Source organism: Pseudorca crassidens, chromosome 12, assembly GCF_039906515.1.
Source record: "Pseudorca crassidens isolate mPseCra1 chromosome 12, mPseCra1.hap1, whole genome shotgun sequence".
NCBI classification, from domain to species: Eukaryota; Metazoa; Chordata; class Mammalia; order Artiodactyla; family Delphinidae; genus Pseudorca; species Pseudorca crassidens.
In genome coordinates this window covers 60,359,617-60,385,913 of record NC_090307.1, presented here as the reverse complement: position 1 = coordinate 60,385,913, position 26,297 = coordinate 60,359,617, and the positions used below count along the sequence as shown (strand labels likewise).

The 26,297-nt window shown below is 38.2% G+C and overlaps 1 protein-coding gene across 9 annotated transcripts in view; it reads right to left on the bottom strand.

Annotated features, from left to right (window-relative positions):
- The window catches only part of ARHGAP28 (Rho GTPase activating protein 28), a 192,055-nt gene that overhangs the window by 76,035 nt on the left and 89,723 nt on the right, over positions 1–26,297 (bottom strand). For 8 of the 9 annotated variants that reach the window (XR_010933132.1, XM_067699665.1, XM_067699666.1 and 5 more), the window contains 7 exons: positions 25,263–25,355; positions 20,089–20,181; positions 13,121–13,210; positions 5,178–5,262; positions 3,006–3,148; positions 570–735; positions 351–442 (listed from right to left, as the gene is read on the bottom strand). Coding sequence is in view for 8 of the 9 variants with exons in the window: in XM_067699665.1 (XP_067555766.1) it covers positions 351–442; positions 570–735; positions 3,006–3,148; positions 5,178–5,262; positions 13,121–13,210; positions 20,089–20,181; positions 25,263–25,355 (762 nt within the window). In the remaining variant the exon portion in view is untranslated. The remainder of the gene's footprint in view (positions 1–350; positions 443–569; positions 736–3,005; positions 3,149–5,177; positions 5,263–13,120; positions 13,211–20,088; positions 20,182–25,262; positions 25,356–26,297) is intronic. The other variant, XM_067699668.1, reaches the window with a different exon arrangement.

Sequence of the window (26,297 nt, the reverse complement as noted above, 5' to 3'; positions counted from 1 at the left end):
TCAAATACACACACACACACAAACACAAACATACACACAAATAACATTTTTTAAATATTCAAAGAAATATAACTGAAGGAAGCCATGTGACAGAGCATCTGTACTCATCACCTGATGCTTTATGATCAGACAATGAAACAGGCTCCAGAAGTTCTCAGCAAGGCAGACATGCCCAAGTGTTTGTGGATGTCATGTGGATGTATGGAGGAAACCTGGAAATCACCAAGGCCCAAGTCCTAATAGGGCTTTAGTGTCTTTAAATCTAGAGGAAAATTCATTAGTGGGTTTACAAATAGCACATTGCAAGCACAGGGCTCTATTAACTCCCCCTTTATTTATATTGAACTCACTTTTTGTAACACAAGGGGAACTTTCACTCCAGCATCTTTCCTTCGGTCATTTTCCAGCAGGACTGTAAGAGGAACTCCAAAAATCCCACTGTCTTCATTATAAAATAGGCGAGAAAGAAAAAAGAATCAGAAAAGCACCGTCTTATTCCCATGTATCAAAGTGTTAAAGCCAGAAAAAGTCTTTTTGTTTTGTTTTGTTTTCAGAATAAGTCTTAATACCTCGTCCTTTTACTTTCTCCGTTTTGTTTCTTTTTAGTTGAATACGAAAGGCGTCAAAAAAGGCCGTCAATTCAATCAGAGAGAGATGGCGGATTTTCTTCATGTCGTCAGCAGACAGATCTCCTGCTTCAGTTAGGCCAAATCTGGTTTTCTGAACAATAAATTTCTAAAATACATATTGAGGATATTTATTTTTTATGGCAAAGGAAAATTATTATACCTTCATTCAAATGCCACCTGGACATTCTAAATCTGTACAGCAAGACATGCTATTCATAAAAAAAATCTGAGGAGCATGCTGCATCACAGAAAGATTATGAATATGATTTTTAGAACATCTGCAGATCACTACTACACTAAATTGAAACAAAACAGTGATCTGAAGTATACCATAACGTCATCATCACAACTGTGATGTAAAGAATGTAGGTAATTTCTCAACTGAAACTGATTGCGCCTGCTTGCTGAGACAATAGTTATTCTACCTTAAAAATCAAATTTAGGTAATTCAGAATATTCTTAAAAAGGAAAAATGCACAGAAATTGCCAAATAATTCTACTATCATTTTGAAGCCAATTATATTGTTATATTCTCCATTTCCACACTAGGAAACAAAATACACTAAAAGAACAATAAAAAACTCTTCAACAGTCCAGAAATATTGTGAAGACTGTAAGAAGTAAGACCTTTAAAAAAACAAGAGATTGTTCTTGTAATAAATAACAGAAATATTACATATAAGTAATAATAATAAAATATAAGTATTATACAAGTTAATATATAATTACATAATAAGTAAAATATAAATTTTATATTTAAGTATATATATAAAATCTATAACAAATACTTTGCTCTCAGAAAACCTGGTATTGAAAGAAAATGGCTAAAGTAGAAATATACAATAGTTATTTAAATTACAAAGTTGTAAGTATACATTCTCCATAGGAGTTCCCTAAACTAGAGCTTCCTTGGGATTTTTAAAGCATCTTCCAATTCATTCATTCATTCATTCATTCATTCATTCATTCATTCAACAACTGTTCTTTGAAATTCCAAGTATTTAAAAGCTAAACAACAAAACATAGGGTGTGGTCTGAGGTATACCTTGTGCTATTAAACACTTGGTTATTTTACCTTCTTTCTGAGACCAAGGCCCCACATGACAACAATACATAACAAGAACAGCAACACAACAAGAACTGCCATCATTACTGAGCAATTATTGACACTACGTGCTATACCCTATGCAGAGCTCTTCATGGGAGGCTGCCCTGCACCCCAGGTGAGCCCAAACTCAGGAGGAGACAGACATGATGAGGAGACTGGGGGTCAGCATCCTCTCTTGGACAATTCTCTCCAAAGATTCAGAGGGACTTCCCCTGCAACCAGAGTCCCAGAGCTGGGTTCCCTCTTTTGTCCCAGAATGCCACTGTGCCCTCCGACATAGAGGCTGCATAGGGTCCAGGAGGGGTTCTGAAGATGGACACGTGTAGGTTTAAATTCTGTTTCTGCCTCCTATTAGCTGTGAAGATTTGGATATGTTACTTAGCTTGTTTGGGCCTCAGTTTCCTCAACTGTAAAATGGGAGCAATCACTAGGATGATGAGAACTAGAATACCTACTGCAGTGTCTGGCCTATAGAAGGCGCCTGGTGGGTCTTACAGTCCTTGCCCTGTCCTCTTCCCCTCCTTCACAGGAATGGTCCAGGCCACCTGGGGCAAAGCCTCTGCCTGATTCTAGATGACTCATTCCTCTAGCCCTGAAACTGCCTGAGCCCTGCTCATCATGCCGCCAGCCCTGATCAGCACAGAATATTCAGGACTCCACATCTTGAACTCTTCACAAATGCATTGAATGAGTAGCAAATAGATCAGCGTAGCATATTTCCTGTATTGGGCTTTCAGAATATAATTATCCTGGATATATATAATGAGGCTTTCAGGCTAATGAAGTATGTCGCTCTACTTTCCCATCCCATAATAATATTACAAATTCTTGAAGTTATTTTTGATGAGTTTTTAGTGTCTGCCCTATAAGCTCTCACTTCTTATTGTTAATGACTGTGACTTTCTGACATGTGGCTTCTAATGCACAAGTAGGTATACAGTTACAGTTAGAACTGGCATCAACCTATAAGTAAAGTAAGGATAGAAAGTGCATGAAAGCACACAAGCCAAGTGGAAAACCTATTTCATCTATAAAGCAGTACTCAAGCATATACCCTAGCAACTCTTCCTCAACCCAGGGCTGCCAGGTACAGCCAGGCAGGCTGTGTACTGCACAACAAATAATGTCCCTGGTGTGATGCAACACTGATGCCTGGCCTCTCCCCATGCCCTTGTGCACACACAAAGAAATTTTTTTAAAAATCCTAGTCTGTCCCACAGAGAAGTCACAGGAAGCTAGTGGAATAATCATGAAAGGTTTTTACTTACAGGTAAAACATAGTCTTCTTTCTTAAAATCTGACTTCTTCAATTTATTTCTTTTTGGAGCCTCTGTAACCATTTCTGAATAAGATTCTTCAAAGGACAGCTCTTCAGCTTGTAGTGGAATGTCCTTTTCCAGATATTCATCATCTAAAGAACAGAGGATGTGGAATATTTAATATGCCATTTAATCAATCAATACCATTTACTGTAAAGTAAGCACAAAATGTTTACAAGTTAATCCATAATCACATTAGAATGTTTACATCCAGGAAAAGCATTAGACTCACCCAGAATGATTTCAGTTAAGCAATTAATGTAGTGTCATCAGATTTCCACATGAACAAACTTCTATAATCATTATCCAAGCAAACTTTCTATTTAATCTGATGTTTTTAATTTTAGATGTTTATGTCTCATGAAAAGCATTGAAGATTAATTAGAAAGACAAAAATGAAATATTTCTATATATTCTCATGATATTAAAATTAAGTCCATCCAGACCCAACGTTGCTGCTATTGGGGAAGCAAAAGCTTAAAGCAGAGGGAGAAAGGGTGGAGGCCCCACAGGAAATTCCTGCCTACTTTCATTCCTCTTGGGTTTTTCCCAAACTGTGGAACTGTGCCTCTTAAGATTTGTTCAAATTCAGTTTGCCCTTCACTACTAGATTTGTTCAGGTGAATTAATTCTAATTCTTGTGATTTTGTATCGTTACCTGACCTCGTATGATGCACATTACAAAGCTAAATGGGTGACAAGTACTGTCCCGTATCCATGTTTCTCTCAAGTCTGAAATTAAGACAATAGATTCCTTACCAAAAACAAGTGAAATCATTTGAGTAAATCTAAATCTGATTTTTGACTAAGAGTTTGGCTTGCCATCTTGTTTCATTGCCTGGCAAAACTGTTCATATGTCATGAAAAGAATTATTTGATTACAAAAAAAAGAGCTCATCTCTTTTACCCTCTTCTATAGACAGTGACTAAATGAAAACCAAACAGAACAAAAGGAACAAAAGATAGAAATGACAGAAGACCTAGTTAATCTCAATTAAAAGTTTAACAGAGAAATTTGTAAATCAACAAATTTAAAATTCTAAACAGTTATACTGAATTAAAACACAATAAATGGATACAGTAAAAACTTAGAAAATAATGAGGGCACAGTTAAGATTTTCACTCATCATACAGAGGCTTGCATGCAAATCAGAGTAAGATTGTTAAATAAAATGCTAATTTCTTAAGGACCTATGGACAGATTCTTTGGACAGTGTTGATTATACAGGCCGATACTCCAAATCACCAGACTACTCCAGGTAGACTTTTATCTTTTAGTGGTATGAGTTGAACTGAATAACAATATGGCAGCAAATAGAATGATGTGGAATAATTTACAGCAAATCCATTCTCTTCGATTTTTCTTTTTTTTTTTGGAAACAGCTGTATTAAAATGTAATCCACATGCCTAGAATTCACTTATTTGAAGTGTATAGTCAACGGTTTTTAGGATATTTGCAGAGTTGTACAACCATCGATCAATTTTAGAACATTTTCATCACCCCAACTTATTTGAGTTTTGAAGCTAATGCTGCAAGTATAGGGTTCTGCTGTATCTGAGAAGACGGTGCATTACTTAGGGAAAATTTTGAGGAATCACTAAAGTGTGGCCTAAAGGGGCCTATTTCTAACAAGGAGGATTTGAGATTCCATACTGAGTCCATGCAGAGTATCCAATGCTCAAGTGGAAGAGGCCCATTTAAAAGCTAACCCTGCTACTCTGTACATCACAAGCTGCTCTGCTGCTGCATTTACTTGAGCATAATTAGAGGTTCTTGGAAGTGGTCTGCTTCCTGGTCTGCTTGATACTGTTAAGCAGATCCAGATTACCTGTGAGAGAGGCCCCAAATCAAAGACACTGCCTAAGTGAGTAGTTTCTAAATGATGCCATGGGAGTAAAGGTGGAAAAGATTCTGCTTCCCATGTGGTTCAATTAGTTTCGTCTGGTATAATAGATGGGCTGTTTGGAGGTGATGGGAGGAGAGGCCCGGGTGACAGAATCAAAAAGGGGAGAAAACACACTTACATTTTGCTTTCAGAAATTCACTTCTCACTGAATTGAGTGCCAGCACAAAAGCAAAAAGACACAGCTTGAGTTAAGTAGGAGTTTGTGTCACTCACCACTCACTGCGTTCTGCACCGACTGTCCAGGGTCTGCTGAGCCATTGGAATGAGCTGGCACATCTGGAATAGTCTCCAGGATAGACTGTGAAACAAGGGAAGACGAACACAAAACAGCTTATCATAAATACAGTCTACCCTACGTTTCAACCTGATTTATGTTCTGCTGTATATTTGAATTCTTTTCACAAAAAGCAATTCTTGATTCCATGAAGGGCTTGCATCTGATTTCCTTTTTCTCACTCAGTTCAGACCTGTACAGCTCACACAGTTTTCTCAAAAGAGAACTAAGTCAAGGTCAAAATAACCACATCTTCTTAAATGTTTGTTGTCATACAGTTCCTAACGTAAAAATTACAATGCTTGATGTCACATAGTTTGATGATTATTATATTTGTTATTCTTGATGCAGCTGGTCACACATTTTGGTCGTAAACTCTAAGTCATGACATAGCTAGATGGTTAGTAACAGGGATGCTGGAGCCAGATTGCTTGGATTCTAATCCTGGTTCTTCCACTTCGTGTGACTTCAAGCAAGTTACAGGACTCTCTATTGCTTAATCTCCTGATCTGTAAAATGAAGATGATAATAGAACATATTTCAACAAGTTATTATGAATTTTAAATGACTATAAATCACATGGAACAATATCTGGCACATAGTGAGTACTGCACGAGGGCTAGCTACTATTAATATACTCATACATTAACTTCTTTGCTAGGAAATACAGAGTGATAATAACTACCAACAATTTAAGTACGTTTTCTAGTTCAGTGTCCTCTCTTAATTAATTTCCTACTTTCTTCACTGCAATCCTGCCAAAGCACTGCACTCCCCTGCAATGTTATCAGAAGTTGAGTAATTAACTCTGTAGAGCTCTGTAGAGCTTTGTAGAACTCTAACTCAGGTTGGATGGGTACTAGTAAAAACTTACACACAAATTCTACCATTTCTACCAATATAAATTTTAACGTGGAAGTTATCAGCTGTATGTGTGAGGGTGAAAATCTGCTATTCCATCAAGAACCTTTTTTATGCTCTTCACACATAAATCTGTTCTTTTTCCCCCAGAGCCTGATGTCGCTCATATTTATTTAGCAATATGAACTGAACACCTGCTTCATGAAAGATCCTTTATTATGTACTACAAATTGCACAAGGGAATCTCGAATGCTGAGCTTTGCGTTCTCTCTTTCCTATTTTACTCCAAAGGAGATAACATATCTTATTGTGTAAACAGAATGTGAATATATTGCCAACTATTAAAACACAGATGCTCAATTATGTAATTGGTGGCTCTAAAAACTAACACTACAGATTAAAGATTACCTATACACTGAAATCCTTAAAAAGATGTGGAACACTTTTCAGTGGTTTCCTTAAGTTTTTCTAGAAAGAAATGTTTTATTAAACTTTGTAATAACTCATCTATAGAAGAGAACACTCCTGAAAATTGAGAAACACTCATGTAAGGCTTGAAGCTGATGGCTTGGGATCCTTGAATGGACTAAATGTCAATTTCGTAATCCGTAAAGTGGAGAAGTGCCATCTGCTGTCTGGTTTAACTGGCCTCCAGCCAGTCTATAGTATTGAATGAGGTCCCACTTTTTGTAATATAAATTATTCTGGGACTTTCCTGGGGGAAGCAGAAATTTAAATCGTTACCCTTGCTCTTTAGTTATTTATAATGAGGAGAAGAGAGTAACATTTATGGAACATTATTAAAAGACAATCCACTCTTAAGAGCTAATTTCTACACTACTAGTGTTTACTGGAGAGTAAAGGAGAGGAAGGAGGTGCCACCCAAAAGGTTTCACTGAAGAGGCGGCTGACCTTGCACTGAAACTCAAGGAATGATGAAAAGGACTTACAAAGGCAGGGAGGAGGGCAAAGCATTCAGGCCAGACGTGGAATCATAAATTTCAGGTATGGAAATCTGAAGCATTTTGGCTTCATGAGAGGATCAAGGAGAGCCTGATTTGTCAGGAGTTGAGACAAGGTATTAGAAAAATATGAGAAATATGTTAGTCAAGAAGGTTTTGAAAGCCAGGTAGAGGTTCTCAGACTTAGACTCATAACGGTTAAAACACAACAGAACAAACAAAAGAACATTCATGTGTTAAAGCAGGGGGATGACTTGGTGAAAATGAAAAGGAAGATCGCTCTGCCAATAAAGGGACCATGAGTTTTGAAACAGGTTGAATGAAAAGGCTCAGTGCTTGGTATTCATAATTTTAAAACATCCACTTACTCATTAAACATATTAATATTAGAATCTTTAAAATATTTTCACTAGTGATTTTAATGTATTTCAAACATAAATGACACTCCCCTTTAAAACAAACTTCCCTAGCTTGTCCATAATGGATCCTACCATTTCCCTACATGCCCAACCACTAGAGTTCCCCACTGGGGCCTCAGCTGCTTTAGGAGAGGCAAAGCTTCCTAGCTACCAACGCTTGCTCTGCTGCCCAAATCCTACTGCACTGGGATTGGAGAGTAAGGGTTGAAGGATTATTATTTTAAATTCCAACATTTAGAAGGTTAGCACTATCTGCTTGAGTTCTCTTAAAACTAGACTTCGACTATCTGATATTTCCTTCACATTAAAGAAACACCATACCAAATATTTTCCGTGTTCATTACTTACAGGAGAAACTCACCGACTCAAAAGATGTTTCTGACCTTCCTGACTGGTTGCTTGGTTTTTTCTCATGGTTTCAATCTATGTGCTATAACTCTATACACTAAATCTGCCTGTGCTTCAGTCATTACAGACAATAAGGCTCCCCATATTCCTCTTCTGCATCTGAGATCAGAACTGATAAATCCACCTCTTGAATCCACTGTGCCAAATTCCCCAGAGATGAACGTAAATAAGCCACATTCACTGACAAATACGTAACCAATTTTGAAATAAAAAATAAAATAAAAATTACAAAATCTATCCAAATGTGAATTTAAAGGCATTCCGATGCCATCTATGACATCTGAAATTATAAATTAAATATTAAAGACAATGAGAGTAATAAATTCCAAAAATCCATGTGAATAGCCGAAGTATTATTCAGATTACTTCTTAACCTTAAACACAAATAATAAAGTTTAAAAATAAATGGACACCAAGGGGGGAAAGCGGCAGGAGGCTGGGGGTGGTGGTGTGATGAACTGGGTGATTGGGATTGACATGTATACACTGATGTGTATAAAATTGATGACTAATAAGAACCTGCTGTATAAAAAAATAAATAAAATAAAATTCAGGAAAAAAAAAAAGTTGCTGATGTAATGGATAAGTTCCGAGCAAATTCTTCTAAAAAGGGATATTCTGAAATTTTTGTATCTGACATTAAAATGAGTATATATTTCAAAAAAAAGAAGAAAAATGTTTATAATCCAAGAGACTAGGAAAAATTATCCAAGTATACCCAAGAATGAATGAAAAAAATTAATAAGGATTAAATAAATTAATATGATAGAAAAAGTAGGCTTAATTAATTAAAGGTAGTGACTTTAAAAAAAAATACTGCCAACACAGGCAAGTATTTACATTCTGACAGACATAAATTTTAGGAAGAAAAAAGGAGTAACAGCTACCTTCACAGAAAATTTTAAAATTATGCACCTAAACAAATGTGTGTATGTACATATATATATTTGTGTACATATGTGTTTACACACACACACCCCCCAACATATATTGAAATTTTAAATGAACTTGATGTTTTGCTAGAACAAATACACATTACCAAATTCATACAAGTTGGGATTGAAAGGAATATAATCCCTAAACCATATCCATTGAAAAATTAATCAAAGCATTAGGTCTACAGTGATGCCAGACCTTGGCATAAAACTGTATATAATAGTTTTTACAGATTATATGTGTTTACACCAAAGTTTAATAAATAGCTCCAAAATACTCAAAAAGATTCAAAGTTCTCAACATGTTTGTACCAAGATTAGCATAACTCTGGTAATAACAAAAAGAAATGATATATCATAGGCTAACCCCACTTACTAGAATAGTGGTTAAAAATGCTAAAATGGTAGCAAATCATATTCAGTAGCATAAGAAAAGAATAATATAACACAAGTAGGGTTTAACTAAGCAATGAAATTATAGTTCAACATTAGAAAAACCTATCAATGTAATTTCCTAAAGTAATTGCCTTTTAAAGAAGAAAAACAATACATTCATTTTAATAGATGATACAATCATTTGATATAACTCAATCTCTACTCCTGATAAAAGTAACTACAAGGCTCAGAAACCCAGAACAAATATTCTTCTTAATAGTGAAACTTAGAAGAATTCATGAGAAAATCAAAAATGTATCAAAAGATCTCCATAATTATTATTCAATGTTATAAGTGCTTGAGGTTGGTTCAATAAGATAAGAAAAGTAAATAAGATGAATAACTACAATCGTCCCTTGGTATTTATGGGGGATTGGTTCCAGGACCCCCAAGGACACCAAAATCCTCAAATGCTCAAGTCCCTTATACAAAACGTTGTGGCGTTTGCATATAACCTATGCATATCCTTCCATATACTTTAAATCATTTCTAGATTACTTATAACACCTAATACAATGTAAATGCTATGTAAATAGGTGCTGGTGCACAGCAAATTCAAGTTTTGCTTTTTGGAACTTTCTGGGATTTTTTTTTTTCTGAATATTTTCAACCTGCAGTTGGTTGAATCCTAGAATGCAGAACCTAAAAATAAAGAGGGCTAACTGTATTTTAAAGATTGGGCAAATAAAACTTTCAGTATTTCAGACGATGTCTGCACAAATTATAAAATCAAATGAAAAATTCTAAGAAATAAAAAAGAATTTTCAGAAAGGAAACTATAAGAGAGACTTTTGTGAGTAACAAAAATACTTTCCTTGTATATCCACAAAAACAGACAAGAAGATACCATGAAAAACCCCTATCATTTAAAATACCAATGAAAGCCATTAAGTTCCTAGTAACTAACAAATGAAAAAATGTGTAGGAAAAAATATGAGAGGAAATCATGAAATTTTACTGAAGGATAGAAGATACAAATGAATGGAAAGACACAATTTTTTCTCAGTGGGAAGATTCAATATTTTAAGATGTGAATTCTCTCCAACAATCTTTAAATTCAATGAAATTCTTAGTGGAGTACTAACAAGATTTTTATTTAATGGGTAGTGATAGCCTCAATGTAAGTTCATCTGAAAGAAAAAAACTTCTGAGAAGAGGAAAGAAAATTTTGATTCTAAACAATGATGGCAAACTTGTAACAAATTTAAATAAACAAAACATAGAGTCACAGTAATTAGGATAGATCCTGTATACGCAGAGAATTCACTTATCATAAAGGTGCAAATCAAACAAGTAAAAAAGATGAAAGAATGAAAAAACAAGATGTTGGTCAAGCCAAGGTTATCCCCTTGGAAAAGATAAAGTTAGGTTACCTACTTTATCCCATTCCACAACATAAATGCCAATAGTGAAAGTTGTCAAGAGCCTCTGGAGTCTTGGAGATAACAGTAAACAGTCAGTGAGATTTTCCCTGACAGGCCTTATAGGCATCATGGCCAGGACCCCTGAAGCCCTTGCCTCCACTGCACTGAATCACTGGAAATCCCACCATGTAGAAGAAACTGGGGAACCAAACCGGGGTGCCCATGGCTCCTTATAATCAAGAAGCAGGGAAGTCAAAAATGTGTTTATGTCACGGTGAGAAGTTCTAGAATGATTTTCAGTACAGATGCAGAAAGAGTGAAGTTGGCATCTGTGGGCTACTTTAGCAACTAACCAATTTGTTTAACATTTCAAAGTAAAGATATTATGAGTAACAAACAATCCAAAGTAAGTCACACTAGAGACAGGTTCCAATGAAATTTTTTTGAGTGTCATTACTGCTGAAACTTTTACTTATGTCATTATTGACATTCAATCAGTTTTCAGAAAAACAAAATGAAAACAAAAACGAAATCTGAGTGACTAACTTACCCCAGGAAGCTCTATCTATAACTGCCATGCAAGATCATTTTCTTTCTCTTACACTGTCAAACTTTCAAGGATCCTATCTGTAGACAACACGTGTTCAATAAAGATTTGGTGAATGAATAAATCAATGAATCAGCAAAGAATGAAGAAATAGAAAAACGTCACAAGCATTGTGGTCACAGAGCTGCCATGGAAAAGCCTAGAAAACAGGCCTACCCAACCTCCTCTTCTTTAGCAACTCAACGGTGCAAACACCATGCTTCAAGTTCTGCTTGGTGTGTGCACAGAACTACACACAGTACTTTCTTGTTGGCTTATAGAACAGGTGAAGTCAGCTAGCGGACAGACGAGAGGTCAGAGACAGAAGCTTTCTAACTACCTAACACTAACACTAACTAGAAAGTGGGGAGAACTGCTGCAGGCATGGAGCAAGACTTGCATTTTAGACCGATGACTTGCAGCCACGGCGAGGATGAGATGGAGGGTATAAGCTAAAGTCCGGGAGATCACTTAGGCGGCTGCTTCAGTAACACAGAAAGATGATGAGTTTCTGTACTAAGGAAGTAGTTGTAGGAAAAGAGGGGAGTAGACATATTCTAGAACTGTGTACAAGATAAAATCAACAGGTGTCAGAGAAGACAAGTAGAGGTGAGGCTAAGACTTGGGGCTGAGTCTTGGGCACATGGGTATCTCCAGCTGAGACTGAAAATGAAATATCCTGGGCAAGGCCTTACTTAGAAGAGGAATCCTCGGTCACGGGGTGGGGTGGGGGTGGACAGCACACCATGTAAGGTCTACTGTAGGAAACTCCTCATTTCTAGGAGTTACCAGTTTGCAAATGACTTACTTTGTTTTCATCGCTAAGTGGGGTGAACTGGAGATTATCTCTGAAGTAGAGATATTCTCACTTATTTGCATTCCAATGCATGGTCTTAAATGGGAAAGTAACAGCTGAATTTAAAGCCAGTAGGTCAGAAACTGTGGGTAACCCTTAGCCTATCGGTGCTATAACCTGTAGTGAGTGCTACTGATAAAAATCACTCACGTTACTTTATGCTTCTTAAATGATCACTATGAAACAAAACAAAACAACCTCATAACCAAAAATCTAAAAACACAACAGAAAAACTCATTCACATGGGGCTAACAGCATTATCTCCCTGAACAATGGGGGTGCCCTGGGAGTGCGTTGTGCATATCAACTACCCGGTATATCAAACTCGACGACAGACAAGAAACTACTGCCCAGGAGGACGCTGAATGTGCCCCCTCCATCTGCCCATCTTGTCATGCTCTTTTGCCTTCCATCAACTTGCCAGTGGAGAACCACTACCCTATCTAACAGGGTCTCTCACTTCTGGTCCATTATGCCACATCCTGCCAGGGCTCCTGCACAGAAACACCAACTGGGGGTTCCCAGTGGAGGTGGGGCGGGGGGAGGAATGACGAGAGTTTGAGACAAAGAAAAGTAGAAGTTCTACTACTCAAGGCCACGTGAGTGAATCTGTCGTAAGTTTGTTTGGATGAGTCCTGAGATCCAACGCTGGATACAAAGGCAACAGTGGGGAGCCTTCAATATCAGGAGGAGGAAATTTTAATTTATCCTGCAGGTAAAAGGACTTCTGAGTTAAGATGGCAGAGTTAGGACAGATCATCTGTATGAACTCAGACAAGGGGACAAAAGTTAACAAATCGCTCCATGCTTGATGCTCCTAAAGAACACTGCATCAGTATTAATTTATGGAGTCCTCTTTCAAACTGATCTATTCATTCCTCAGTTTTGAGTCTCTTTCTTCCTAATTGTTATAAGGTTGATGGGTCTATTGGCAGCTGTGGTTTCCTCACAGTGTTAGTTCAAGTTTTTCTCATCTGTTTGAAAAAAATTCTTCTTCTTGCCTTGAATTTGCAATTTTGCCCTGACATGCAATCATCTGAGCATGTGATGACTTACCATGGAGCCACTCCTGGGAACTGCAAAACTCCCTTCTTCATCTTGGGACCCATCTGACAGGGTAGTAATGTTGAAAGACGCATCATCTGGCTAAATGGAGAAATGAAAGCACCATTCTTATTCAGGCAAATACTTTCTAACATGTTTGTGTATTCCACTATGCGTACGTATTTAGATATGTGTGGCAATACACAGAGTTATGACTGCCAGGGCATGGGCAATTGCACCAGCCCTTCAGGGCTCATCACTGCGAACCAGCTAAATGCCTGGCCCTCTGACAGACCCTGGCCCTGTGGCAGACACTGCTCTTGTCTGCCACAAATTCCATTTTCCTTAACAATATCTTGGTTTTGTTCCAGGGAGTGAGGTGTGAAACCAGAGAACTTGATTTCCAGGCTTCTTTGCAGCTAAAAGTGATCATGTGACAAGTGTGGTCAATGAGGTGTAAGTGTAATATTAAGAAGAGTGCCTCCAGAAAAGTTAAGGCTTTCCTGACCAAAAAGAGTAGGGTCAGCTGCTACATGCTCATGACAGCACTCTAGGTGACAGCCTGGAGTTGCCAGGCATCTTGCTCCAATGAGGATGATGGATGGCAGAGATGGCTGGGTCTGTGCTAAGGGGCATCACATGGCTGCCCTGTCACACTTGGACCATCCCCTCTTAAGCATCTCCACGTGGAGCAAAGCAACTCCGACTTTCCTATTACATGCAGCCAAACACAAACTTGTCTAATCTTATTTATTTTAAACAGACCCTAGGACTATCTTTCACAGTGATTAGAATTCAATAGCAATAGTACCAAATTGTTTTTTCATTTATAAAGATTGAAGTAGATTTTTGCTTTAGTGTACAAGGGCATTACTGAAATTTAAGAAATGAATATTCTTTTCTTTACTGAAGGAAACTTATGGCAAAATCGAATATATTCGATACTTATAAAAACATACGATATTTTGTTTTTTAAAAAACTGTCACTCATCTTTCTTGACCACATTTTCTAAATTTTCTATAGATGGTATGTGTTACTTTATAAAATAAACATAGGACTCTTGGGCTTCCCTGGTGGCGCAATGGTTGAGAGTCCGCCTGCCGATGCAGGGGACACGGGTTCATGCCCCAGTCCAGGAAGATCCCACATGCCGCAGAGCGGCTGGGCCCGTGAACCATGGCCGCTGAGCCTGCGCGTCTGGAGCCTGTGCTCCGCAACGGGAGAGGCCACAACAGTGAGAGGCCCGCGTACCGCAAAAAAAACCATAGGACTCTTTTTTCTTTAAAGGAACAAATAGAACAAAAGATCTAGCTCAAGAAATTTAAGTCAAGATGGCAAGCTGACAATCACCTAACTCCCCTCACCCCAAATCACTAAAAATGGCAGAAAACATATATATATATATATATATATATATATATATATATATATTTTAAAGAAACAGATTGTTAACAGCAATGGAAACCAGCAAAGAATTCCATAGCTGATAGAAATTTCTAGAAGAAAAGCTAATAGAATTGATTTGGTAAAATAAAAACCTCTACTTGAAAACAGCATAAAAGAAAATTTTTTAGAGAGGGAAGAGAAAAATAACAGAATGTACAAAGAGTAGGAAATCCAGTAATCAATCAAAATTAATAAAGACTTGCATTATGATTGCAGACTTTAGGGGCCCAGGGATGGTAGTTCCACCTGAAAATGTGCTGGTGTCTTCTGCCTTGTTGAACACTTTCAGCCCTGATGGAGGCTTTGGTGGGTCATCCCACCCTCTTGCTGTGACAGGATTCTGATAGACAGGGGTACAGTGGAGGGACTGCGGAGCTGGACTTGAAAAAACATTCAGGATCCATAGTCTTGGTGAGAAGCTCTCCCTGCACTGTAAGCTTGGGGACACTTGCTGTCACCCGACAGGAGATGTGCACTTCCCTAATCAGATGGTGCTTGCACATGGGCAGGACTCCACTGCTTGTATCACTTACTGCTATGCATTCCAAAAGCTAGCATGTTCTCCACACAAGATGTTTACGTTTGGAAAATAACTGGGAAAAACTAAATTTTTGTTTCTTAGTTGATACTGAAAATAATGAAAAACAATTTACATGGTAATCTGTTATTTTTCCATATGAGCTCACCCACAAGGACCAAGCTTTAGTTGACAACATCCTCCACTTAGGATATAAGTTTAAAAAATTAGTTTCTGTTGTTGTTGTTTCTGCCTGTAGATGCTTTCTTTAAAGGATAGAATTTAGTTATTTTTGATTTATTGAATTATTCCTAGCTGAGTTTAAGGGTTATGGGTGATGGGGCTGAGGGTGGCTTGTTTGCCAACAATCTGAATTATGTTGCATCTTTACGGAAGAGAAATGAGAATATACATCCTTTATACTAAATGAATGTATTGGCGGCATTATTCATAATAGCGCAAAACTGGAAACAGTCCACATGTCCATCATCAGGTGAATAGCTACACCAATAATAGTATATTTACACAATGGATTATTGTTAGTAATAAAAGGACTAAATTTCTAATACACGCAACAAATGGATAAATCTAAAAATTATTCTGAGTGAAAGAAGCCAGACACAAGAGTGCATATTAATCTCAATAGGGTTTGCCGCTGCAGGAAAAGGAGGACAACTGACTGGAAAAGGCCTGAGAGAAATTTCTTTGGTGATGGAAATGTTTTCTATTTTGACTGACTGTAGTTATATGAGTGAAAACACTTCTTCAAACTGAATTATATACCTAAAATGCATGCACTTTAAAAAATATACATATATCAATAAAAAAGACAGAAATAATCTCATTCCTTACAAATAATATAATTCTTATCTTCAAGGGGCTATTGCTGCTATGAATCAAGAACCTACAGCTACCATAATGGGTAAATCAGAAAGAAAAAAGTTGTTCTTGGGAAATAAGAATATGTTTGCTGAAATGTACAAGGAGTAAGACAAGCTTAAAAAAAAAAAAACAGAATCATGACCAAGAAAAAAATTACTAATCTGGAAGATAAAGATGAAGAAATCAGAGCAAACAGACTAACAGGAGAGAAAATTTAGGAGATACTGAAATTCAATTCAAGCAAAGCAGGAACCATCTAATATGTGTTCTAGAAGGGGGGAACATAGAAAATGCAGAGAAAAAAATAACTTAAGACATAATAGAAGACAATGTCCAGAAACTGAAGAAAGAAATCAGTTCTCAGAAAGAACTCACTGAGCAGTCACCAAGATGAATGAAATAAGGGGCTGATTCTTGTGAAAGTTCAGAATTCCAGCAATAAATTCAAAATTCAAAAAAGTTGTAGAGAGGGCAAACACAAAAAGCTTATTTATAAAGGAATAAGGTTCAGGCAACCAAAGAAGAGAAAAGAAACCCAGATTGTCATGTAAGAGTGCAAGAGTAGGTCAATGAGCAATATGAGAAATGTCACTGTGCGGGTTCTCCAGGAGAGCTAAGGTTTTCTGTTAACAATGAACACTCAGTTGGCACATGTTCCTAATGGGATCCAGAGTTTGCTAACCATCTTGTAAGTTTAAGGATTAAATCCACATGTTATGGTGGCAGCATGAAAGGAAAAAGTTAGAAGTTTCGGGCTAAGGTTGGCAGTGCATTGCACTGCAGTTGTACTAGCCTTGGTTTATCCACCATTACTTGCTCATTTTGTGATTAAAACAAACTCCTACTTGTTTAAACCAAGGTTCCTTAGATTTTCTTTACTACAAAGCAAACACAGATGCAATTGATCATTTTTAACAGAAGGTATGATTGTATTTTGCAGTGAATTATAAATCAATAGCAAATGTAGCTATTTGAGTTTGACTTAAGACATTGCAAATAAACTAGATGGAAAAAAACTAGATCGACTACTTCGCCTTTGAGTTAACTAACACCTCTAATGACTAATTCATTTATGTTGACTACACATAAGGAAAATGTTTCTTTTATCTATACAAGTGATTTGTAGACTAGTTTGTAAGGACTGTAGACTGGGTTGTAAGCCTTCTGTACAGGTTGTAAATCTTCTGTAAATCTTTTGTAAATGCCCAGATTTAGTGGCATTTGTGATCCAGAGTCAAGATTCAACCATGTATAATATATAGACAATAGACAATCATCTGTATTATAATAGACAATTCCTTTATTGTAAGTAGCTTATTGCAAAATAAATGTGTTGGATATTAAAGAAATCATAAAATATTATATGGACTCTTTTGTAAAGGTTTCTTGAGATAGATTATTAAGTATACAATTTGATGAGTTCTGACAAATATATAGACCTATGAAACCATCACCACAGTCAAGACAATGAACAAAACCAGCACTCCCCAAATGTCCTCACGCCCCTTTGTCATCCCTCCTTCCCTCTCCTCCTCACCAACCCCTAGGCAATCACTGATCTTCTTTCCCTCACTATAGGTTATTTACATTTTCTGTAATTTCATATAAATTGAATCTTTTTTGTCTGGCTTCTTTCACATGGCATAATTATTTTAAGATCCATCCATGCTTTGTATATCAAATGTTCATTGCTTTTTATTGCTGAGAAATATTCTATTGTATGGATATATCACAATTTGTTCATGTATTTAGCTGCAGGTAAAACTGGGTTCTTTCCAGTTTGGGGCTATTAAGCTATAAACTTCTGTGGATAAGTCTTCGTATGAATATATATTACCTATGAGTAGAACGGCTGGGTCTATATGGAAGGCATGTGCTTAATATTTTAAGAAACTACCAAATTATTTTCCAAAGTGGATGGACCATTTTACATTCCTACCAGTAATGTATGAGAGTTCCAGTTGCTCTGCATCCTTAGCACCAGTCGATACGGTCAGCTTTTTAAATTTCAGCCATTCTACAGGGTATGTAGAGCTATCTCATCATGGCTTTATGTGCATTTCCATAATCACTAATGATACTGAGCATTTTTCATAAGATGATTCACCATCCAAATCTCTTTCTTGGAGAGGTGTCTATTCAAATCTTTTGCCCATTTGAAAAGATGAGAAAAGACCAAACAAAATTTTATCACTGGAAAGCTCCAACTATGTTCCTGAAACAGAAAGTTGATTTGTTTTCAAAAGTAGAGGATTTGTGTGATAAAGTCGAAGGAACTAGGACTTCCCTGGTGGCCCAGTGGCTAAGACTCTGCACTCCCAATGCAGGGGGCCTGGGTTCAATCCCTGTTCAGGGAACTGGATCCCACATACATGCCGCAACTAAGAGTTCGCATGCTGCAACTAAAAGATCCTGCATGCCGCAAAGAAGATCCCACGTGCCACAAGTAAGACCCGGCACAGCCAAATAAATAAATATACAAACAAATAAATAAATGTTATTAAAAAAAAAAAGGCGAGGGAACTAAAGCTTGGAAATACCAGGAGAGAAAAAACTGTGGATAATTTTAATATAAAAAGAAAGAGTTGGGGCTTCCCTGGTGGCGTAGTGGTTAGGAATCCACCTGCCAATGCAGGGAACATGGGTTCGAGCCGTGGTCTGGGAAGATCCCACATGCCAGGGAGCAACTAAGCCCGTGCGCCACAACTACTAAGCCTGCGCTCTAGAGCCCACGAGCCACAACTACTGAGCCTGTGAGCCACAACTACTGAGCCCATGAGCCACAACTACTGAAGCCTGCGTGCCTAGATCCTGTGCTCCACAACAAGAGGAGCCACTGCAATGAGAAACCCGCGCAACGCAATGAAGAGTAGCCCCCGCTCGCCACAACTAGAGAAAGCCTGCGCGCAGTAACAAAGACCCAACACAGACAAAAATAAATAAATAAAATAAATTAATTTTAAAAAAAGAGTTATGTATTATTTCTGTAAACAATAGGGATTATATTCTGGAATAAAATGGGAGAGTTAAGTCAATGACCAAGGCTTTCTCTCCTAAAACCTAGTAGAGTCAACAAAACATAATGAAAAAAAGAAAAAAGAATCCCAGCAACATTCACACGAGTGGTGGTCAGAGAGAAATATTCCAGGAATAATGTAAATTCTTTTCCAAAATCCACCTCCCTCCTAATCAAACGGAGACACTTTTGAAATAGACAACTACTATCTCCTCCAAATCATGAGGGAAAACAACTGAAGGTGTGAGTAACCACATCTGGGGTCAACATGAGCAGAGCCCTTGAAACTCAGTCTCTCCGCAACACCATCTCAGTAGGGAGGAGGGAACCTATTGGATTCACCATTTTGCTCTTTTCTACCTGGGAGGAAGTTAGGTGAGGGAATATGAAGATGGAAAAATTAAAGGAAAGGTAGAGTACATAAGCTCCACCAAGGGAGAGAAAAGATAGCTTAGGATAGAAGTGCAAGTAAAAACAGACGTGAGAACAGGCTCTGGCTAAACCATAAATAAAGCAATCTTTCCCGTTTGTAAACTGACAGAAGCTGGATCTTTCTCCCAACGTTTGCCTGACTTTGCCCTCCTCTGGGTAAGTGGGGAGTGGAAGTGGCTCTGGGGAAAAGCAGGGGGATGGGGAAGGGGAGGGCACTAGACACCTAGGGTGAAGAGTGTGGTCAGAACTAAGATGCCTGGTGTTCGCCCTGCACCAGGGAAGCAGTGGACAACCTGAGGACACCTACTGCTGTCCTGTGACCTGACGTCCATAGCTGGTGGAGCTGTGACTCAATGGAACCAACACTCTTAGGAGAATTTTTCAAAATAAACGAAAAATGGAAAGGAACTAAATCTGTCATAAAGAAATGCCTACCATCGTTGGTTTTCTGGGTTTGTATCTGTTTTAATAGAGCATGTAGTTGTTTGTGGCTTTAACTATTAAACTCGGGTTCATTTACTGCTGAATGGCTTCCTACAAATCAAATAAAAGTAGATAGGCATGTTGACAGCTGGAGTTGTCCAGCCACCTGAATTATGTTGCGTTGTTTTGAAGTTTTGCATGATTGTCTTGAAGGAACGGCTTCTTTTTTCATCCCTAACCCCAGTTCTCCTGCTATCACTTACCAAGGAACCACTTGTTTTGATAACTCCCGGCAGCTCTTTTTCCTCCTGGGTGTCGTCCAACTGACTAGGATGGTTGTCACAGGTATCGCCTGGCTAATGAAAGAAACGAAAGTCATTTTTATCCAGGCATATCTTTCACTATGTGATTGTTTATTCAATTATACATCACACTAGAATCTGTATAAATGCACAGCCATGTGGACATACACAGAGTTAATGACTACAGTGCAATTGGTAGCATTCACCAATTCCTCCAAAAGGATGTTGAGCCTCCTAAACGTCATGCACTGCAATAGAAATGAGTCTCAAAAGCAGACACTGCTGCCTGCCTGCCAAAACCCACTTTTCTTTTCTTCTTTAACATATGAATATCATGATCTTGCTCTAAGATGCTGCGTGTCTATCTAAAAGGACTAAGTGTGATCATGTGATGGCTCCGTCCAAAGAGATTCGAGTGAAACCCTACTTGGTAGAGCACCCAGGAAGGCTAATGTTTTCTTGTTGAAGTGCATGGAATCAGCTGGCTGATGCTTCTCCCAGAACATGGGCATGGTACCTGTGATGCCCAGACATCCTGTAAGCATTAAATACTAGCCTGTATGCTGAGTGGAACAGAATGGAAAGATAAAAATTTGGTAGGTCCATGAGAGGGATATTAGTCAAACCAGCCGCAGACTTCTTATTTTGTAAGGAAAATAAACCTCTAATTGTCTAAGTCAGGAAGCTTACTGATTAAACTATGCTACTTAAAAATCAGACTTTATGACTGTATTTTGGAGTGATTTACAAATCAAAAGCAAGAGTATTCAGGTTTTTTTTTCATTTTGAAACTGGAAAAACATTAGACTGATTATCTCACAAACACATATGACTGAACCAAATATTTCATTCCCATCACTGAGTATTGGAAAAGCTCTGATTTTCACTATGCAGCAAATGGATTTGAGACTATTCTAATTGCGATGTGCTGCACGGTAGGCCTTGTGCATATGCTCTAAGATTTTTAGCAGCATTTGTCATATAATGGCATTTCCCAAAATAAGATGTAAATATTCTACTCCATGATTAAAGCAACTTTTTGCAAAATTAAGCATACTGGATATTAATGAAATAAACTTTTACACGAGAACTTAGAAACATTTTTCATTTGACTTTTCCATATTTTCTAACTTTCCCCCAATGTGTATGTATTATATTGCTATGAAGAACACACATCTCTTTGGAAGGGGAAACAATGCTGAAAAGGCAGTACAAGAAAACTTAGGTCAGGATGGAGGTCAGAGAGTGTACCACTCTCAATCACTCAGAATTAGAGAAAGGGCGTATTTTTAAGTATAGCTCCAAGGGCACTGAAAACCAACAAAGTGTTCTAATAACAGATTAAAAATTGTTAGAAATTCCTGGAAAATAAAAAATAAGTAATTTATTTCATAATTGTAAAGAAATTCTCAGCCTAAGGATAGCATAAGACAAAGAAAGGGCAAATCCACAAAAAAGCAAACAGACAAACAACCAAGCTTAGAGTGAAAACCACACAGGACAAGAAGGGGTCCCAGGGCAATGGCTAGGATAATTTATTGTAAAGTGTTTCCTTAATGGAAGGGCCCGACCGAACTCCCAACAGTTCCCTTTACATTGAACAGCAGACGGCAGCCACGTATGGACCCAAGGAAAGCACTCTGAATGAAGTGAACTACCTGCCTTGGGAAGATGCCCAGGGTTGGGACCAAAACAGACCTCAATATCAGGTCACTCTGGACCTTCATGAAAGACATGGATGGCAGAATAAAAGGAGAACATGAGTTTTGTCTGGGAATGATGTCATTTGCCACTCTCCCTTTGGCATTGAAGGTATGTGCATGCGTGTATTTGTGTGTGTACGTGTGTATGTACGTGTGTCTACATATGCACACATGCACGGACTCACCCATGTGTGCTGTTAAAATAACGTCCATTCACAGACTGCTCACATACCTTACTGCTTACACAGGACCCAAAGTCAGCCCTCTTATTCAATAAAGAGCCCTTTGGGAAAATATCTATATAATGGCAAAGAAATCATACAGCAATGACATATCCTAAAAGTTGTTAACTAGTCAATCCAGACCATCACTAAGGATCATCAGCCACTGGAGAAAAATCAACACTATAAAGAAGTCAGCTGTGGAGAAAATCAACATTCTGAAAAAAAAGTATATTGGTATACATTCTGGGAGAAAGAGATAAGTGAGGGAAGAGAAAAAGGCTTATAATGATTTAATAATTTCAGAGAGATCTGAGAGACTATTGCAATCATAAATCAGGACTAACTATAACAATAAAGGGTAAATCAGTGAAAAAAGGAGGAGTTCTTATGAATTAACAGTATGATTGCTGAATTTAAAAATCAACAGGGACCCAATTATAACCACTCATGACAAAAATGAGAATTAGGTTCCCACAAAATGATGTAGACAAAACCTGCTAGCATACAGAACAAACGGAAAACAAAGACATTGGAAATATAAGAGACAACTTAAGAGCTGTGTGAGTTTAATGTAAGAAATGAAAAGAAGAAGAGAGAAAATGGAGATAATGAAGTAAAAGAAATAATGGGAAAAGAATGTTCAGAACTGAAAGGAAACATGTTTCAGAAACAAAAAGCTGAGTGCTGGATCATGATAAAAAAAAAAAAAAAAGATTTCATATCCTGATGGCAGTTCAGGCCTCTCACAACAAAGATAAACCTAAAAGCTTCCAGAAATATAAAAATGAGAGTAGGATGCAAATAAAGGAATGATTTAGAGAGGCATCAGGCTTCTCAACATTAACACTATATGAAAAGCAAATAGATTAATATTTACAAATTTCTGAAAGAAAATGATCAACAGCCTAGCACACTGATACTAACCAGTTTAGGATTTAAGCCTTTTAGTTATTAAAATTTAGTATTCAGAGATATTTCTTGCCAGATTTGCTCAAAGGATAAAAGATGCAATCTGCTAAGAAGATGTAACAGTTTGTAATATATGTGATTATGGAAATTAGTATTTCTACTCTTCTCTGTGGTCATTCTGGCGGGCTAGCCCTCATCCTCCTCCAGGGATAAGAGCAGTACTGCTTTCTCATTCTATAAACTAGTGAGTAGTTCAGGGGTGTGTCTGGAATAAAACTTAATCATTCTTGTTCACCTCAGTGGGAGATTTCTTCATGTGTTTCGTCACCACACTTGCCTTTAACCTTTAAAAGATGACAAGACCACCAAAGAATTGAAATAAAAGGGATAGTGCTAAAAGAGAAAAGAAACAAAATAAGCACAGACTCATCATGAGAGTCCACGGCTGGATGTGGAGTGTCAATGAGGCAACAAGATCTAAAATAAGACTCACTCTTACACGTTGCCTTGACATCCGGTAAAAGTGGGAGGGCCCTAAGTGGTCTAAGCCCAAGTTCCCCTCCCACTTTGCTCCCTCAGATAAGGTCCCCTAGTAAGACAACACTTCTTACCCAGGGGGCCAGACACAGTTCTTGCTTATCCCTGAGTAGTGGGTTTCAGTTTCCTGTCCACCCATGGAATTATTCAAACAAGCCAATCCATCCTCTGTGAGAACCAAGGGGGCACTCCCCCTCTTGATACTACAAAGCTTGTTCACTCTGTTCCCAAGTGCACCCCACATGTGGCTCTGTATGGTGTGCGGGGTCCTCCCTCCCTGGGCTGTGAGAACATGTAATAAATTGCTGTTGTCTCATCTTTCCAGTGTCAGGGGTCATGTGCTGAGCCATCCCTATAACCCCAGGGTGAAGAGGAGGCAATCAAAACAGTAGGTAGAGGTAGGTGGGGTGAAAAGCTCATAGAAATCGTTCTTTGAAAACACCCCGTGTCTACTCTGACTTGCCCCTCCTCTAGCTGAGAGAAGAGGTAGTGGCTGCTGTGAAGGGGAGCAGGCGGGCAGAGAGGAACAAATGCCTGGATCAAGTGTCCTGGCTGGAAGGATGGTATAGAAGACTCCCTGAACCGAGGGAAAAATCTTCCAACTCAACAGAAAATGTAAAGACCTCTGACTAGACAGAGTTCACACTCTTATGAGAAATGCAATGAAATTAGAAAAAAATTGAGACAAATATCTGAATACAGGATTGCTCACAGCCCCAGCTGACCACCCTCCACCTCCAGACCTTGACCTACCCTCAGGCAACAGAAGAGCAGCCAGAACACAAACTGGCCACATCCAAACCCTTGAGCAGAATTTTGGAAGGGACCAGGGGCTAGCCTGTATCGAGACAATTGCAAGATGTGGACAGAGTGCCCCACATAAAATATATGCAAGATGAAAGTAAACTGTAGAGAATCTAAACATCATCATCATCATCATCATCATCAATCAGATCAAGAATGGTACAGGGGTTACTCTTAGAACAACAAAGAATCCCTCTTCCTCTGCTAGGAAAGAAAATAAAGAGCTAAAGAGAAGGAAACACATAGAAGCATGATAGAGGAAGGTCTCTTAAATTTTCTGCTGCCATGAGTCCAGGTGGAGGAAGATGTCAGGAACCCATGTCCTTCTCAGGGTGAAGGGTCACCACTTCAGTAAGAGGACCCAGGCCTCATGCCAGGAGGTATATATAGATCACAGCATGAGATTCATCTCTTTCACTGAAATAGCTTCACTGACAGTTTGGAACTCAGATCATCACTCTTTGAAATTTGCACTAAACTGGGTGAGGTGGGCTCTAAATAAAACGTGTTTACCTCCTGTGCAAGATTGTGCACTTTTTCCACTTATTGTTACAGGTTCAAGATGCTATAGTGCTGCGTCCCATAATATATTTACATTTAGAAAGTAACTTAAATGTCAAAATATTTCTTACAGTGACAATTAAATTAATTTTGAAAGATTTATAGAAGGTAGCATAAAATTTTCCACTATGCACTCAGCAAAGAGAACAATAGTTTAGCTGATGACCTCCCACATGTACTGACTTCTGGCTGTGGCTGCAGCTGCAGCTGTGATTGTTTTTGTTATTGTACGTACAAGCAGGCCCCATAGAATTTGTGGATTTAACTATTTAATTATTCATTCCTGAGTCTGAGTCCCCTTTTTTCTTCATTGTTACAAGGTAAGTAGGCTTTTTTTTAAAACTTTCCAGGCTGCCTTGAATTAACCACTTCTCCTGATCCCCTTGCTCTGTCTTACCAGTTGACCATTTCTGCAGGGAACTGCTGGCATCCCTTCTTCATCTGGGTTCACATCCAAAAGAGGAGCTGGGATACAACAAAAATCATCTGGCTATTGAGAAAAATGAAAGTGCATTTTTATTCAGGCATGTTCTCCCAAGGGTAACTGCATTTAATCACGTGTTACGCATACGATGTGCACATTCATACAGACATGTTGAGACACCCACAGATATGACTGCCTATGCACTGATCACTGCATTTGGCCACTTAGCAGCCAGTCCTGGGAGCTCACCACACACCAGGCCCAGTGACAGACACTGGTACGTGTGGAAGATCCTGTCAACCGCCTGCCCCAAACCCAGTCACCTGTCTTCCTTAACAGGATCCTGATTTTTTTTTTCAGGAACTTCTGTGTACAATGAAAAAATATCAACTTCCCAGGCTCTCTTGCAGCTAAGGATGATTGTATAACATTTCTAGGCAATGAGAGGTAACTGGAATTCTACCAAGTAAGATTTCTGGGAAACTGAAGTCAGAGAGATAGAGTCAGTTGGTACAAGCTCCAGGAACCACCAGGAACACGGGCATGCTGGCAGGAGTGGCCCAGCCCCCTTGGCAAGCAAAAGAATGGAGGCCACATGTGAAAGATAAAATAGAAAGATGGAAGGAAGCTGGATCTACGCTAAAGCAAAGATCAGTTTCCTCTGAAAGAGAGAAAAAACAAATTCATATTTGTATAAACTCATGATTTCTTGGGTTTTCTGGGCCATGCAGTCAAATGTATATGTGTGATATAACATTTTTTTTAAGGACTGTATGCCTATATTTATACAGTTAATTATGAGTTAGTCCCACCTTTAACTGTTTATCAATTATGAAATTAGACTGACTATTTTGCTCAATTAAATGTGTTACTGAAGGTAATAATTGATTCACATCTTCTGAATATTAGAAAAAATCTGTTTGAGCACTGAACTTCTGCTCATGATGAAATGGATTGTAGACCTTGCATTATGTATCCAAAGGGTGATTTAATATCTGTGATTTAGTG